The sequence below is a fragment of the Microtus ochrogaster genome, chromosome 17 (assembly GCF_000317375.1).
Source record: "Microtus ochrogaster isolate Prairie Vole_2 chromosome 17, MicOch1.0, whole genome shotgun sequence".
Classification (NCBI taxonomy): domain Eukaryota; kingdom Metazoa; phylum Chordata; class Mammalia; order Rodentia; family Cricetidae; genus Microtus; species Microtus ochrogaster.
Genome location: NC_022019.1, coordinates 8,095,850 through 8,107,758, shown reverse-complemented (window position 1 = coordinate 8,107,758; position 11,909 = coordinate 8,095,850). Strand labels below are relative to the sequence as shown.

The 11,909-nt window shown below is 46.9% G+C and overlaps 1 protein-coding gene across 1 annotated transcript in view; it reads right to left on the bottom strand.

Moving 5' to 3' along the window:
- The window catches only part of Cryl1 (crystallin lambda 1), a 110,441-nt gene that overhangs the window by 20,533 nt on the left and 77,999 nt on the right, over nt 1-11,909 (bottom strand). Inside the window, exon 5 of the mRNA XM_005355432.1 lies at nt 4,642-4,836. Coding sequence (XP_005355489.1) covers nt 4,642-4,836 — 195 coding nt within the window. The remainder of the gene's footprint in view (nt 1-4,641; nt 4,837-11,909) is intronic.

The following is an 11,909-nucleotide window of genomic DNA, read 5'->3' as shown; positions in this document are numbered from 1 at the left end:
TTCTAGGAGCTTCCTCCTCCCTGTCGAGCTGTCCCATCAACTCAGAGACACGCTGTCCATCGGGGTGTGACTCGGCGAGCTTCCTCCTCCCTGTCGAGCTGTCCCATCAACTCAGAGACACGCTGTACATCGGTGTGTGAGTCAGCTCTCACCTCCGCTCTCATTGCTGTGCCTGTACCCAGTCCTTTGCGACAATTTTAAGGATCAACTAAGGGAATGAAGTAAATATGAATATGCCAGGAAATTAAAAGGGAGTTATACTTAAGATGGGTGGTACTACACCTACTAAGATAAATACTAAGGAAATGATTAAAATTTTTCATACTAATAAAACTGCAACAAAGCTTGCCATTCAAACTCCTAACAAATGGAGTTGAATTAGTAAATGAATGCCAAAAACTTATTCAAAAAGTGAAAAGATAGCATGTGATTTTAAAACCGTTGAAACTTAATAGAATTAGCTCCAATGTTATAACATACAAACTTATTTAAGGAGGAACAACAACAGAATGATAAAAAAAAAACCTAAACTATACAAAGTATGTGAAAAATTCAAACCTTAAAAACTCAAATTAATGATCTTATTTCCAAAACTGATAGCAGTCATAAGGCTAAAGTTTGACAGATTATACCTATAAAACTAATATGCTATATAGGCTAACGCAAAACTAAAGACAATTAAGCTAATTGAGCATAGAAAACACTTGCAGCGCTAAGCAGGACAAAGAGAAAACAGCTGGAAACGTAAAACCAATTGTTTCTTTTCTTTTATTCTTTTGGAAACCAGTGTCCCTGGCTGGCCTGGAATTCTCTATGTAGTCTAGGCTAGCCCCCAACTCACAGAGAACTTCCTGCCTCTGCCTCCTGAGTGCTGGGATTGTCCAGGCGATTGTTCATCTCTTAAACATATAAGGATGAAATCTTCTCTTCAGTAAGCTATTTGTTGGTATTTCACCTTTTCCTCATTAACGTGTATGAGCTATCATTGTTTTGTACAGTCAGCCTTTCTCTGCTCTGCAGTTTGCAAATGTATGTTTTACTTTTCCAGATTTACTTTATTTGTAAGTGTGTCCGCGTGAGTGTGGATCCTCAGAAAGCCAGGAAAGGTCCCCAGACCCTAAAGCTGGAGTTACAGGCAAATATGAGTTACCTTCCCATTTAATTTAGAATGATTAAAAATTACTTTATATTTTTCTTAAATGCTTAGAAAATAAATCAATCACTTTGTCTTTTGGTCCATGTTTCCAATGACTTTTCTTCCCTCTAATTATAAATATGGCCATATTTTATGCCTTTGTCTAACTTTTAAACTATATCCACTTGCTTCACTTACCACTGAGGAGAGATCTTTCTTAATTCTTGCCCTTTGCCATTAATATCCTGTCTACCTTTGCTTCACGGACAAGGAATTCCACCTATGGCATCCTTGGCATCAAGAGATACACACTTCTCTGCTCTTCCTCGTGGGTGACTTTGGTGCAGGTACCAGATGGAGATATTTGAAGACTGGTCACGAGCTAGAACCTTCCAACAAAGAGAATTGGCCCTGCTCACAGATGCTCTTAGATCCTTTTTCTAAAGATGAACGTGTCTTATTTAGCACAAGTCCCTCCCACAATGCACCCTGAAAACTCAGAATGAAATGGCGCTCACCCACTAATTGAGCTGAGGGTTGGATGAGAGCTGGGCGTGGTTGTGTTACCCCTGTGAACAGGTGAGCGGTTGCATCTGGAGTTCAAGCTGGCAGTGCGCACCGAGAACTAAAAATATGAACACCGTGGGACCCAGTCATTCTAGCTTCCATCATCAACTCCAAGTGAATAATTAAAGATCTGCACAAATAGATGCCTATAAATATCTCAGCTGTAGTCGGTGCTATAAAATATTGGCGATACAGAAATTCTGCTAGTGGGAAAGACATTAAATAGTATAAACAATTGTATACCTAGAAAATGGGTTTGATGTAAGACTAGGATTCTACTTAATTGGAAATCATCACATATAAACATGGTAAATCATTGGCAGGTACAAAGGTGCTCTGGACAATGTGTCACTTACTTAGATGTGGCCTTTGTCATTTTCTCTGGTGTGAAACAGCGTGATGGCCAACCCTAAGATACCCACTCTGGAGCATTTGAGTTCAGAATTGGAAAGCAAAGTGTGTGTGCCTCTCCTGAGCTATCTGTAGAACTCTGATGGGGAAGAAGGAGTAGGGTGAGAGAGAGAGGGAGGGAGGGAAGGCAGGAGGGAAGGCAGGAGGGAAGGCAGGAGGGAAAGGAAGAAGGGGGACTGGGAAAAGGGAAGCTTCGCAAGGCCTGCGACTAGCCTCAATTCTGCTTTTGATAGCAAAGTTACCCTAGAGTTTTGAATCAAACTTAGAAAACCCCAGTCCAACTTGAAACATTCCAAACAAGCTGAAACACCCCAAAATGTAAACTTAAGTTCAGCAGGCTCTATCTGAAGTTGTGAGGCCTCACTTAACTCCTTCCAGGCCGGAGGCTGAGAGCATAGCAGCCAGATTTGCAGCAGAAGGCCAGGGTTCTGCAGAGGTTTGCCCAGTCTTTGCTGATTGTAGTGGCTGAAGAGGAACCGGGCCAGAGGCAGCACAGACCTTCCCATAAGAATGTATACAACAGTCAGGTATCCTTCAGCCAAACCCAGCAGCTACAGCATCAGACACACTTCTGTGGGAGAGGGCTCATGCGGCTGGCAGTTACTGTGTTATTTTCTCCAGTCACCTCCAGATAAACCACAACCTATCACTCAACTTTGGAAAGCTACAGAAAGGAAGGGGTCCATGGGGACACACAGAAGCCAATGCCAGCAACTGCTTCAGCAGAGAGCCAGTATCCAGGGTCCCCTGCTCAAGGTCCAGCGAGATGAATTAAAGAGCTGCTGCTAAGCTGATAGGGTAAAAGGAAGCATGCTCCTGGGCTCCACCCTATGCTCTCTGCATGCCTTCCACCTCCCAGTCCCCGGGTAGAGCCCAGAGCCCCACAGATAACAGTCTTCAGACCCTTGCACTGGAGCACAGATTTTCTCTAGAACCACAGGAACTGCAAGACTTTGGGTTCTAACCACACTTCCTTAACCTTCCCATGTCTAGACAGAAGGAGCTTGCAGGGCAGTGAAGTTAGCATCCACTCCAGTGTGCTTTCCTCCAGCAATACAAGGAGATGCACCAATGCTGCTCAGATCTTCCAGCCTACAATCAGTTCCGCTGTGTGGTCAAACACAGATGATTTTTGTGCACGTCTTCTGCCTAAAGTCCTACACAGGTCTCTACGTTCTTTCTGAGTTGGTTCACAACTTTCAGAGTAAACTGAGCAAGACTTAATTCAGAGTAAAGAATTACTCTGAATTTAAAAACAAAATTAAAAATTCACCAGGCAGTAGTGGCACACACCTTTAATCCTAGCACTCGGGAGGCAGAGGCAGGCGGATCTCTGAGTTCGAGATCAATCTGATCTAAACAGCTAGTTCCTAGATACCCAGGCCACACTGAGAAACCCTTTACTGAAAAGCCAAAAACCAAGACAAACAAATGAACAAAAACCCTAAAAACCTAACAGATAGAAAGCCCAAATTGCTAGAGCACCACTTCTCACCACGCCGTACTCCAGTACAAAATCTCTAGAGTCTATTAGACTGCTGTACTATCTTAAATAGAGCTCAAAGAAGGTATTTTAAGTACAGGATTCCTTTCAAATATCCTGACACTGATTGATTTCTGAAACATTCTCAAGGAGTGTGAGAGCCAGCACGTACACTGCAGGTGTGGAGTGGGAGGCAGATTTCAACGCTGAGTCACGGCACAGTGCGCACCTCGTGCACGGGCAGTGGGGTCACAAGGTGACTCTGACAGGGGAGTCACACATGGCATGCACACCTGCTGAAGCCTGGAGGAAATGCTGGAAGGAAATACAACACCCACAAAAGACGAGGTACAGCTGGCTTCCTGGTTCCCGTCCTGTGCGCTCTGCAAGGAGCCGTGGCGCTCCACCCAGTAGGGACGGTCCAGCCAAGCCCTGTCCCCCTCGCCTGAGAACCAGGCAGTCCTTTATACACTTTACTATGACCTGCATGGATGCGGCTGCTATGTGTCTGGCCCATGAAGCAGACAAGCCTATTACTAACAAGTTTTGTATTTATCATGGTTTTCCTCAGTTCTTGAAATAAGCTAGATTCTTTAAGGGACTACAAATTTACTTTGTACCAAAAGAATACTTTCTCATCCTGAAACATTTTGACACTAAGAGTTAAAACTGGTCTGTGGGAAAACACAACATGTCACATAGGTAGTTTTGTACAAAGGGCAGGAGAGGTTTGCAATTGTGTCTGCTATCAAATAGTGACTTAGAGACAGACAGTGAACTGCTATGTTGTGTTCTGTTTCCAAGTGGAAGGCCCTAGGTCTCCAGAAGAGAGCAAGGAGCCACGAGTGTCCTCTGACTCTGACAGACTTGGAAAGTGACTCCTTCCCAACTCAACCATGGAGGCTAGAGAGGAAGGAGGGGAAGAAGATAAGGAGAGGGGGAAAGGGTGGGAGGGAAGAATAGAAGAGGGGACACAGGGAAGGAGGAGAAAGATGGGATAGAGGCCAGGAGGAACCGGAAAGGAAGGAGGGACCCAGGCACGAACCTCCACCAGCCTCCAGGCCTCGCCGATGACCGCGTACTGCAGGCGGTTCAGGACGAAGCCATCGACCTCCTTCAGGACTCGCACAGGGGACTGCCCGATCTTCCTCATCAAGGCATAGGTTCTGTCCATTGTGGCTGGAGCCGTCTCTGGGTGGGGGACTAGCTCAACCAGAGGGACATAATATGGTGGATTGACCTTAGGAGAGGGAGAGAAGAGTAAGAGAATCAAGGCCATGGCTGACAATGGGTGTTGCTCTGGCCCACCCCAGCTCACCTATATTAGGTGGCAGGTGGGGTGGGGACAACTTTGGAAAGGTCCCTGGCTTCCACATCCAAAGAGAAGACTTGAGAAAGGAACGCACGCACAGGGGCACATGCACACCGGGCGGGGGGGGGGGGGAGGTAAATGTGCACAGAACTGTAGGGGTTTGTTTTTGAAAAGAATACACAAGGTGCACCTTGACATCCCATATACAATTGTGGAGAACTCCCAGAGAACCCCAAGCCTTCCAGCCTCCCCAGGACAAGGTTTCTATACTAGTAATTGACATAGCTTTCCCTATCCCCACTGTCCGGAACCACTTTCCCATCCTAGACTCAGGTGTGATGATTCATGTTGCAACCCCAAAGCCTGGGAGGCAGAGGACAGGTAGACACTAGCTTCAACCAGCCTGGGCTACACAGTAACCCCTGTCTCAAATACTCCTTAGACAGAACCTCCCAAAGCTTGGTTCTTCCCTGGTCCCTCCTTGTGCACCTCACCCACTTTGGCGAGCTAATGTCTGAGAATCGCAGAAAACCCAGCTCCTTGGCAGACTCACACCTCAGGGTCCTAGAGACAGGAAGGCCCCACCAATGGGAGGGACCCAGTGGAGATGCTGGTGTGGTCCTCAGCTCTGGTTTTCTTGGTTCATACTTGGTTCCTTGGCTATTCCCCATAAAAATGAACAAACATCCCCCCCAAAAAAACACAGCCTAGCAGTGCCTAACAAGTCCGTACTGTGACAATCTGGTCCATATTTAAGAGGGTAAGCCTCCTTCAGAAATGGAAGGTTTTCAAGATTGATAGTTAGTAAAAGACAAAAGTATTCATGTATTTAATGCCTCTGAGCCACCCCCTTAGAATGGTTAAAGTGGTCAATTTTATGGTATGGCTACCACAATTAAAAGTAAACAAATTAAAAACAGTATTCTGATCTCCCCATCTCCAGGGATTATTCTGGCATAATCCCAGCTCCCGCCTGTTAAAGGCTGTACAGCTGAGGAAGCATAGTAGTGCATGCCTTTAATCCTAGCACCTAGCAGTCATGAGGCAGACGTAGCTGGGCTTCTGTGATGTCGAGGCCAGCCTGGTCTACATGGAGAGTTCCAGGCCAGCCAAGGCTATATAGTGAGACCCAGTCTCAAGAAAAAAAAAAAGTGATATATCTGACATTGGACCCTTCAGACTCCTGAGATGGAACCCAGTCGCTCTCCTCTCCCTCCAGGAGGCTCCGGGTAGGTTGGTCTCACTCTACTCTAGCACTTGGCCTCTGACAATGAAATCAATCCCTCTTTGGAGTCAGAGATGAGCAGCGATAGTGCTTTGGACCATACAGTGGACAGAGGAAAGGGCAAAATGTCCCACAACAGAGGAAGCTGATGTCCAAAAGTCTGCCCAGGATGGTATTCTTCTCATGGGTCTAACCAAGGCAGGGTAATCCCTGGTAATACCCACGGATGTCTCCTGGGGAATGGGGCCATGGTCTTAGACACTGCAGGACTGTCATCACCCACAGGCCACAGGGGCCACTCCTCTCAAGCTTCCTGAGAAGTGAGCTGGAAACCCCCATCTAAACATGCTCTGTACCCAGTCCTCCTCCCCCGGATTGCCTAGAAGCAGGTGTGCGCATCACCCCAGGGTTCCCTCAACCAAGGCTGTAAACCGATAGGACTGACTTGATGTCTAACCAGAGGGTATCGCCAGAGAAAAAGGACAGGGAGCTGGCCTTTCATTCTCCCAAGAAGCTGAGGCAGGAGGGTCTCGAGCTTCAGAACAACTTGGACTACATGGCAAGACACCGTGGAAATAAGAGGGTCAGGGGTGGAGCACAGTGGTTCAGCTCTTACCTAACACACAGGAGGAAGCGTGATACACTGGCAGCAGACACTTTATATAAGAAAGCAGGCCTTTATCCAATTCCAGGAAGAGGTACCCTGCAGCTGACCAGGAACCTGGGTCCATCCCAGAGTCTGTGGCCTCCTTCTAGGCAACCTGACCTATACAACCGAGCACTGAGGGGCCAGAAACCCTGATCCCACAACACATCAGGAAGGAAGACGAAGGGAAAGTTTTTTAAAGTGAAGCCAAAATAAGTACAATGCTCTGCAGTGTGGATGGCAGCCTACACTGTACGGTGGGGACATGGAGAGCACCTCGGTGCCCCCACGCCAGTCTCCCTAAAGCCATCTCCACACACAGCAACTCTGGCTTCCTTCCTACAAAAGGAAAGTTGACATAAAACCCATCTGAGGACAAGAATGGCATAGCAGGGAAGGTGGGTGCATGAACACCCCTTCCTTTCTCGAGGCTCAGGCAGCGGATCTTAAATGGCCTCTGAAGGGGCAGTCCAGGAAGCCCCTCACTGCTGACAGCACACACCCACTGCTCAGTACCTTCCACTCACCCTGGAACAGAGATGACCAGAAATTCTGCCCTGACCCTGCAAAAACCATGCCCGAGAGAACAAGGGGCTGTCCTAACTTGCCGGCTGGAGCTTCCCAGTGTGGAGGTGGAGGCCACAGTCTATTGCAACGGTAAATATCCACTGTGCCAAGGCCCTGCGGGGGCATGACCAGGCCTCCTCCTTGACATCTGATTTCCTGTCCAGGCAAAGATCCCAGAAGACTATAGGGCTGAGGACGTGGGCTCAGCCACTCTGGTCAGGACTGTGGGATTAGGAGAAAATGTAGATTCTCAAAGACTAAGGATGACTCTTGAATATTTAGGACAGTCCATATGACTCGAGATGGCCCACAGTAGTATGAAAGACTCCAGAGACAGTTAACTTTAGTGATCGGATTTGCTTTAGTTAACAATATTTTGGGCTAAAACAGCACCTCATAAAAATAATAAAAGATTGTATGTGTGTACACTCTTCTTGTGTCCTACCAAGACTAAGACCTACGGCCTTCTGCAAGCTGAGCAAGGCTCTGCACAAACAGATCAATTTGTAGTGGCTTTTCATCTTGTTTGTATTGTTGTTGGGTTGTTTTTTTTTTTTTTTTTTTGAGAACTCTGTAGCCTCCGCCTCAGCATCTAGTCCTGGGATTATAGAAGAGAACCATCGTGATGTGGGAATGATTTCTTATTAATAAAGAAACTGCCTAGGCCAATTCATAGGCCAACCCTTAGGTAGGCAGAGAAAACAGAACAGGATGCTGGGAGAAAGAAGTTGAGTCAGTGAGTCGCCATGGTTCTCCAACTCCAGGCAGATGCAGGTTAAGATCATTCCTGGTAAGCCAGCTTGTGGACTACACAGAATAATAGAAATGGGTTAGATCAATATGTAAGAGCTAGCCAATAAGAAGCTGGAACTATTGGGGCCAGGCAGTGTTTAAAAGAATATAGTTTCCGTGTAATTATTTCGGGACATAAGCTAAACTAGCCATGTGGGCGGCAGGGTGCAGGGGACGCAGCCCCGCCGCTCCTATTTCAACACCATCGTACCATATTTTAGAGAGGTTTGAATTTATGCTTCAGTTTATGTACTTGTCTATTATTCTTTATTTTCATCTTTTAATTTATTTTTATAATTACACCATTTCTCCCTTCCCTTTCCTCCCTCCAACCTCCCCCATGCACGTTCAAGTTTGCAACCTCTTTTTCTTTGTTGTTTTACATATATCCCTAAATACAACGTCCTCAGTCCATACAATGTCATTCGTATGTATATTATTACTTCAGTGTTGACCAGCTGGTATTGGCGAACCAATCAGGGGCCACTGCCTTGGGGAAGACCAGGTCTCCCTCTCTCAGCATTCCATAGCTGCCTTTGTCTACGGTTGAGGCCCCATGAGCTCTCCCCTTCCATGTTAGTATTACGTCTACAGGTGTCGTTCTTGTTCAGGTCATGCTTAAGTCTTGTAAGACTTCAGGAGTGTAGTTTCTCAGACATTTCTAGGAAACACATCACAGCAGACTTCCTGTTTCTCTGGTTCTTCTTCTTGTTTCTTCTTCCATGACGACTCAGAGCCCCCAGTACAGGGGTTGAGCTACAGATGCGTTCATTGGGACTAGATTCCATACGATCTCTTGTTCCCTGCATTTTGACTGGCTGTAGTTTTCTGTAATAGTCTCTGTCTGTTGCAAAGAGAAGTTAAAATGATGAGGAGTAAAAACTATACTCGCCAGCAGGTATCAGGGCAAATATTTCGAGTATAGTTAAGAATTACGCTGACTTAATAAAGCGGTGGTAGTGTGTTTCCCTCGAAGATCCATGACTTCACTGGCCCTGAGTGGCTGACTTGGTTTCTAATACCAGGCAGATTTCCCTCTTGTTGAGCAGGTCTTCAATCCAATTAGACAGCATTGGCTACTGCCAAGGTATGAGTGCCCCTATTACACCCTAAGAATTATTGTGCCACATAGTCACTGTTTTAACTCAAGGGCATCATAGCTGGGTAGGACTATTGGCTGCTTCCCTCCCTTAGAGGCTTGCGTGACATCGTCTGAAACCATGAAAGCTGATGCTCAGGGAGGAAGATTTCAGGTCAGATCCAGCTTGGGTCCTCCAGGTCCTGTGTCAAAGACCACTGTGTCTTCAATATTTATTTATGTTTGAGTGGGGGGTCTCATAAATTCTGGCAGGCCTCAAACACACCATGCCACTGAGGACCGCCAGATCCTAAGAGAGCCCTGCCTCCAGCTCCTGAAAGTTAGGGTTATGGGCATTTGCTACCCCACCCAGTTTCATACACTGCTAGAGATCGATCATGTACACTAGAAGAGCCATCGACCACCTAGACTTGCCTTGTGCCATCTGTAGTACCTAAGCAAGGCGGAAAAGTCTTTCTGAGAACACACAGGTGATTTCTGAAGTCTCTGATTTAAGTAGTGTTCCTTTTCCAACTTAAATGTTTCCTTTAACCAACTTAAATGCGAAACAGCCTATTAGAAGTTGATGGCTTTCTCACAAGCAAATGCCTTCCACTGCAGTCGTCACTGGCTGTTCTCCAAGGGACTTTTTATGACATCTCTCCATCACAGGAAAAACTACAACTTCATGGCCTCAATGCCTGGGTGCTTTCAGTTTCTGTCCCTGTCAACCCTAATGTCACTTGCACTTTTTGTAACTGAATGCAGCCATTTCCATTCGATGACCTTCCGGTTCTGGGGCGGCAACTCCGATGCTCATTCATCTTTCTTTCAATGGTATTTCACAATACAGCAAAAGCTGGAGTCTGGGCCGCCTGTGTCATGGCACTGAGTATCTAGTGGGTGTCTAGTTGCTCATCCCTTTTCTTTACCCTGACCAGTCTAGCACCACCTCTCAACTGCTCTTCTCTGGAGGAAGACTTTCCGTGCTCCCAATTCCATCCCCAGCTCCTCAGGTTCAAGTACGGCCCTATGCCCTGGCTTGTGGGGTCTGGACTGTAGGAGACCATTTCTCTCCCAAGGCAGCATTGCCAAGGCTTTGTGTTGCTGCTCTGTGCCTACGTTCACAGTCCTTCAAAGTAACATTATGATCCTCCTGAACACTGCTGGTGGGGGTCCCCACCCCAAAAGGCTCTGGGCATCTGAAATGTTTTAAGCTCCGGCACTGTGCTTAAAAATCTAAATTTCAGAGCTTTTCAGACTTGAAGATTTTTTGGATTAAGGATGTTCATTTGGTAAAGGCTATGTAAACATTCCAAAGTTCAAACTCTGAAATACTCTTAGTCCCAAGCATGTTGGTTAAGGGATGCTGCTATGGTTTAGATAGGAGATGCTCTGTGGAGCTGCACAGATGGATGGCTCAGCATTTAAGAGCATTCTGCTCTTCCAGAGGACCAGGTCCTATTCCCAGAGGCCACATAGCAGCTCATAGCTGTCTGTAACTCCAGTTCTAGAGGATCTGATGTCCTCTTCTGGCCTCTGCCTACACCAGACATATATGTGCACAGACATACAAGCAGGCGAGTCACCCAAACACATAAACTAAAAATAAATAAATCTTTATTTTCTAAAAAAAAAAAAAGCTCCCCCCCCCCACACACACACTAGCTCATGTGTCTGAACACTTGGTTCCCAGCTGCTGGTGCTGTTCTGGAAGGTTCTAGAACCTTTAGTTTTCCTCACTGGAGAAAGTGAGAAATGGTCACTGTGCAATGGGCCTTGAGGCTGACAGCTGACCTGTCAGCCTGTTCTTAGCTTCTCTCCCCCATACTTTCTCTGTCAGGATGCCCCTCACACCAAGAGCTAAAATAAACACCTCTCTCTAATCTCCAACCCCCCCCACCGTGTGTGTGTGTGTGTGTGTGTGTGTGTGTGTGTGTGTGTGTGCGCGCGCGCTATCCCAGAGATGCCATCATGGCCCCACCCCACATACTCTCCCTGGCTCCTGCCCTACAGCCTTTGCTTGTGCAATACCTCAGCTTCCAGCACAGTTCCCATTAACCCAGCCAGGCTGGCCCTGCTCCTCTGTATAGCTTTTGGCTGGTGATGACACCATATGCCATCATATTTATCACAGCTGGAGCTACAGTGGCCTTCCCACCAAAACGGGCTGTCCTGGTTCTGCACAGCTGTACTGAGTTCAGAGTCAGGACTCCAACATCACTCACCGTGTGATCTTTAAACCCCTGTGCTTGTTCCCTGCCTTCACAAAGACACAGTAACCTCAAAAAGACTCACTGAGCCCTCCCGCACCTGCTAATTGGAGCCTGTGGCCCAGCTGACCAAATAAGGCGTTCCTGGTGAAGAAATGTGCTTACTCAATTAGAGTGGAGGGGGAAAGGGGGAGCAGCAGAGACGGGGGGGGGGGGGGGGATGACTTCAACTCAGAATTCTGTCAGTGACACCCGGAATCTACATTTTAACAGATCTGATTCTACTGTGAATGACCTTCAGTGAATGACACAAGGCCAGTGACACACCTATAAACTCCTGCATGACATGGACATTTTAAAATCTTGTGTGCATGTGTGTGAGGGGTGTATGTATGTGCGTGTGTGTGAGGGGGTGTATGCATGTGCGTGTGTGTGAGGGGGTGTATGTATGTGCGTGTGTGTGAGGGGTGTATGCATGTG